The 5,624-nt window shown below is 45.8% G+C and overlaps 1 protein-coding gene across 1 annotated transcript; it reads right to left on the bottom strand.

Moving 5' to 3' along the window:
* Positions 1–284: 284 nt before the first annotated feature.
* Positions 285–2,624, bottom strand: LOC308551419 (histone H2A-Bbd type 2/3-like). Its single transcript, XM_081125920.1, has one exon. The coding sequence runs from the start codon at positions 887–889 to the stop codon at positions 512–514; it is 378 nt and encodes a 125-aa protein (XP_080982046.1). The 5' UTR covers positions 890–2,624; the 3' UTR covers positions 285–511.
* Positions 2,625–5,624: the final 3,000 nt, after the last annotated feature.

Raw genomic sequence — 5,624 nt, 5'->3', positions numbered from 1 at the left:
CACTGCCCCATTTGGAGTCCATGCCAACCGCTCTGTCCACGCCTCCATTCTGCACCCGGGTTGGCATTGCACGGTCACCCTATCACGATGCCTTAGTCATGGTCTTGCACTCCACCCCAATGAACACCATCCTCCTGGGGTCTTTGCGGGCCTCTGACTTGCTCAGAGGCAATGGGGGAGCCTTCCATACCCCAGCCTCAACCCCACCGCAGCCAGCCTGTCCCATCCTGGACCGCCCCCTGCACTGTCACCGGGAGAGGCTGCTCCTCTCTTGCCATCTCCGACTCAACCCCCGCCCCCGGGAAGACACCACCATCAGCCCCATCCCTCCAACGAGTTCTGTCCCACAAACACCTCCCACACAGTGACTGAAGCAGGCACATGGGTTTCTTTCAACACTTTATTTTCAAAGACTTTGCCCAAGGCACCAGACAGGCTCACGCTGCCTGGGCTGTGAGGGGGCCTGGCGTCCTAGGGTCGAGGCCCGGGGAACCCATGCCATGTTGGGCAGCTACTGCCAGCCCGGGGCCACTTGGGATATGGTGGTATTCCCAAAGAAGCCGCTGAGCAGTGCGTTGTTGTGGATCGCCATGTCCAGGAGCTCCGGAGTGATGCGCCTGCGGCCGATTTTCTGGGCCTCGTTGCCCGCCAGCTCCAGGACGGTGGTGGTCAGGTACTCGATGATGGCCGCCAGGTACACGGGTGCGCGTGAGCTGAAGCGCTGGGCATAGTGGCCTTCCCGCAGGAGGCGCTCCAGGTGGCTCACAGAAAAGGACAAGTCTGCTCTGGTAGACGGGCTGCGGCTGCGGTTGCGGTTGCTGTTGCTTGTGCGGCTGTGGTTCCGCCTCTGGTGATCGGAGGGCCCTTCACGGCTCCTTTGCCCAGACATGCTGGGCGTTAGGTGCACTTTCTCCAACCGGCCTAGCTCTGCGGTGCGGTCAGGTGCGGTCAGGTGCGGTCAGGTGCGGTCAGTTGCGATTCGCCAGTTGGTCTCAACCGCTCAAGATAGCCAGTACAGAGGCTCCCGCTCAGTGTTCTAGACCACGGACCGGCCCCTCATTGGTCGAGGCACAGGCTCTGTGACCTACAAGTTCGGTGAGGTCACTGCTTTCCCATTGGCCCCGGCGGGCCTGGGCCTGCAAAGAAGGGGCGCTGGTGGCACCCTGCTCACCCTTGCTCACTGGACCCTCTCTTTGAGGGAGCTCCCACTTCCCACTGGACCAGAACCTTGTACAGAAAAAACAGCAAACATGTATGACCCAGTGGCACCAGGTGTACACTCGTTGGACGGCCATCACAACTATCTAGCTGTTGTGAATGGCACTGCGGTGAACATTCTTGTACAGGGTTCTGTTTGAACACCTGTTTTCAGTTCTTCTGAGTATACAGCTAAGGGTGGAATTGCCAGGCCATATGGGAATTCTATGTTTAACTTACTGAGGAACCACCCAACTGATTTCCACAGTGGCAGTACCAATTTGCACTCCCAACAACAGTGTATGAGGGTCCCAATTTCTCCATACCCTCACCAAAACTTGCTATTTCCCTTTTTGTTTTGCTTATAATAGCTATCCTAGTGGGTGTGAAGTGGTATCTCCTGGTTTTGATTTGCATTTCCCTCATGGCTAATGATGTTGAGCATCTTTTCAGGTGCCTCTTGGCCATTTGTACAACTGCTTTGGAGGAAGCAGATGCACTTTCAACTCCTTTGCCCATTTCCTAAACTGGGTTGCTTGTCTTTCTGTTGTTGAGTCGTAAGAGTTCTTTATGCATTCTGGAAAATAGGCCGTTATCAGACATATGATTTGCAAATGTCTCTCCCATCCTGTAGGTTGTCCTTTCACTTTCTAGATAGAGTCCTTTGGTGCACAAACGTTTTTGATTTGGATGACATACAATTTGTCTTTTTTTCTTTGCCTTTTGTGGCTGTGCTTTGGCTCTCATATTTTGTAACTGTTGCCCAATCCAAGGTCATGGAGATTTGCATCTATGTTTTATTCCAAGAGTTTTATAGTTTCAGCCCTTAACTTTAGGTCTGTGAGCCATCAGAGTTAATATTTGCACGTGATGTGAGATTGGGGTCCATATTCATTCTTATGCCTGTGGACATCCTGTTGTCCCAGCACCCTTTGTTCAAGATATTTTTCACTCTTCCATTGAGTGGTGTTGACACCCTTATTGAAAATCAACTATTTATACATATATGGGTTTATTTATTGTTCCAACTTTTAAAACATTGACCTATAATTTGTGTATCATTATGCCAGTGCCACACATTTTAGGATTGATATAGCTTTGCAGCAAGCATTGAAATTGGGAAGTGAGAGTCTTCCAACTTTGTTCTTTTTTGAGATTGTTTTGGCTATCTGCATCCCTTGCACTTTCATGTGAATTTGAGGATCAGCTTGTCAATTTTCACAAAGAAGCCAGGTTAGATTGTAACAAGCATGGCACTGAGTCTGTATATTGCCTTGGGGATTGTGACCATCTTAACAATATTAAATGTTCAGTCCACTAACACAGGATGCCTTTCCATTTATTTCAGTCCTCTGGAATTTCCTTCAGCAATGTTTTGCAGTTTTCAGAGTAAAAGTCTTACACGTCTTTTGTTAAATGCATTCCTCAGTATTTTATTCTTTTGGATGATACTGTAAAAGAAATTATTTTCTTTTTAAAAAACTTATTGCTGAAAGTATTACAGATGTCCCCCTTTTTCTCCATTGACCCCCTCCACCCCGCACTTGCACTCCCCCAGGCCTTCACCTCACCACTGGCTGTGCCCATGGGTTATGCATATATGCATGTAAGTTTTTCAGTTAATGTCTCCCCACCCACCCACCCCCGCCTTCCTTAACCTCGTTTTTTGGATTGTGCATTGCTAGTGTATAGAAATTTAACTGGTGGTTGCACATTGACCTGGGTTCCTGCGACTTCGCTGAACTCCTTTATTGTATATTCAAATAGGTCCTTGTGTTTTTGGTGTATTCTTTAGTGATTATATATATATATGAACATGTCATCTATGAATAGAGACAGTTTTATTTGTTCCTTTCCAATCGGAATGCCTTTTATTTATTTGCCCTGCCTACCTGGCCTGACTAGAACTTTGAGCACAATGTTGCATAGAATTGTCAAGACCAAACACTCTTGTCTTCTTCCTGATGCTAGGGAGAAAGCACCCAGTCTTTCACCATTGTGAATGATGCTATCTGTGGTTTTTCATAGGTGCTCTTAATCACATTGAGTAAGTTCCCTCCTATTCCTATTTTGTTGAATTTGTTTTCGGGAAAGGGTGTTGGAATTTGTCAAATGCTTCCCTTTCCCCTACATCTATGAGATGATCTTGAGGTCCCCCACCCGCTGCATTCTGTTAATATGGTGTAATACATTAATTGATTTTCATATGTTACATTCATGAGATAAATGCCACTTGGTCAGAGTGTATAACAAATGGCCCATAAACCTTTTGTTCAACGCACAGGTGTGGATCAGGCAAGCTGCTTGATGGCAAGTGTGTGTGTGTGTGTGTGTGTGTGTGTGTGTGTGTGTGTGAAGGGATGTGTAGCATGAAGAGAAGCCGAGACATTTTGGGGAACCTGCTATTAGTTTACTAAGGCTGGAGAGTAGGGTGCCCATGGGAGAGTGGTGGTTGATGTGGCTGGAGAAGAGTCTGGCAGGAACCAAGACACAGAGGTTCTGGTATGCTGTGCTCAGGTTTTGGAATACCCCGTAGGCTATTGTGAGCTCACTGTGGTCATTAAGTTCTAGAGTGGCATGACCTGATTTGTTTCCAGAAAGATCATTCTGGCACCTGTGTGAAGAATAGAACAGAGAGAACTGAGATGGGAGTTAGAAAGCTGCTGCAGTAACTTAGTCAAGAAATGATAGATATTTTAAAATATGTCTTTATTGATTTCAGAGGGAAGGAGGGAGGGAGAGAGAGAGGTAGAAATATCAATGATGAGAGAGTCATTGATCGGCTGCCTCCCGCACGGCCCCTACTGGGGATCGAGCCTGCAACCCGGGCATGTGCACCCACCAGGAATCCAACCTCCATCTCCTGGATCACAGGTCGATGCTCAACCGCTGAGCCACGCTGGCTGGGGGAAATGATAGATATTTTAATTAAGATGATGGTATTGGTACATAACTCCACGGGACAAATTCAGTTTTAAAAAATAATTTGGCCGACAGATTTTTAAAAAAATATATCTTTATTGATTTCAGAGAAAGGAAGGGAGAGGGAGAGAGAGGTAGAAACATCAATGATGAGAGAGTCATCATTGATCATCTGCCTCCTGCACGCCTGCAACCCGGGCATGTGCCCTGACTGGGAATGGAACCCTGATCTCCTGGATCCTAGGTCGATGTTTAACCACTGAGCCACGTCCAGCAGGGCTAAGCTGACAGATCTTAGAGGGGAGGGCTTTGGGAGGGATGGGAAGAGATTAACCAAAATTATATGCATATATGTATAGCCCAAGGAATGGGGGAAATCTGTAATACTGTCAACAATAAAAAATAATAGTAAGTTGGTTAGTAAAATGGCACATAATAGGTGCTTGCTACATATTTCTGATACCATTGACCCTAGCTGGAGACTTGTTGATTTTTTTATTCATTCTTTCAACAAATCTTTATTGAGTGCCTACTCTATGTTTGGGACTCTGGTAAGCATTGAGGAAACACCAATGAGCAATATAGATCAGGTTCCTGCATGTAGTCTGATGAAAAATATATAGACAAGGAACCTGACAATTAAAAAACACACAACACTATATTGTGATAAGTGCTATGAGAAGGGAAGTTCAAGGTGCTATAGCAACAATAATTTACAAGGAGTTTGGTGCTTGGGACATATTCCTGGAGAAGTTGGTGTCCAAGCTGAAGAACAAATATAAGTTAGCCAAGTGAAAAAGTAGGGCATTAGTGGGGGAGAGGGAGGAAAGCTCTGGCATAACTCCTCGAGTGCAGGGTGAGGTGACTACAGACTTTGGAGCCATTATTGGATATATGGGCTAAAGGAGAAGGTCTAGGTCTTGGTGGGCAGATGAGTTCAGTTTTGAGTATGTCAATTTGAGATGCCCGTGGGATATCCAGATGGCGATGAAGGATAAATGGTGTGGGATTTCAAGAGAGAGAGAGGTCAGGGCTGGAGATATAGATTTGAGAGTCATTAGGATAATTCTTGACATGGATGTAGTAGATCATGCAGGGAAAGTGTATAGAGAGAACATAGAAGGGGACCAAGGACAACTTCTCTTAAGGGGCAGGCAAAAGAAGAAAATTCTTGGAAGGAGACTGAAGGAGTGTCTACACAGAAAATAAGAGAGGGCTGAGAGAGAATCAAACCAGAAAGAAAAAAGAGCGAAGGGTCAGAAAAAGACAGATTTCCTTTTGATTCTTTCTTATCTTTTCCATCTGGTCTTTCATTGTGTCTACCCTTTCCATGAAAGTCCTTAACATAGTAATCATAGTTATTTTAAGTTTCCTAACTGATAATTTCAACACCTGTGCCATACGTGAATCTAGTTCTCACGGTGCTTTGCCTCTTCAAATTGTGTTATTTCTTGCCTTTTAGCATGTTTTTTAATTTTGTTGCTGTTGTTAGAGGCCAGGCATGT

Source organism: Miniopterus schreibersii (assembly GCF_964146895.1).
Source record: "Miniopterus schreibersii genome assembly, chromosome: X".
NCBI lineage: Eukaryota > Metazoa > Chordata > Mammalia > Chiroptera > Miniopteridae > Miniopterus > Miniopterus schreibersii.
Note: the sequence above shows the minus strand (reverse complement) of the source record. Positions and strands in the feature narration are given on the sequence as shown.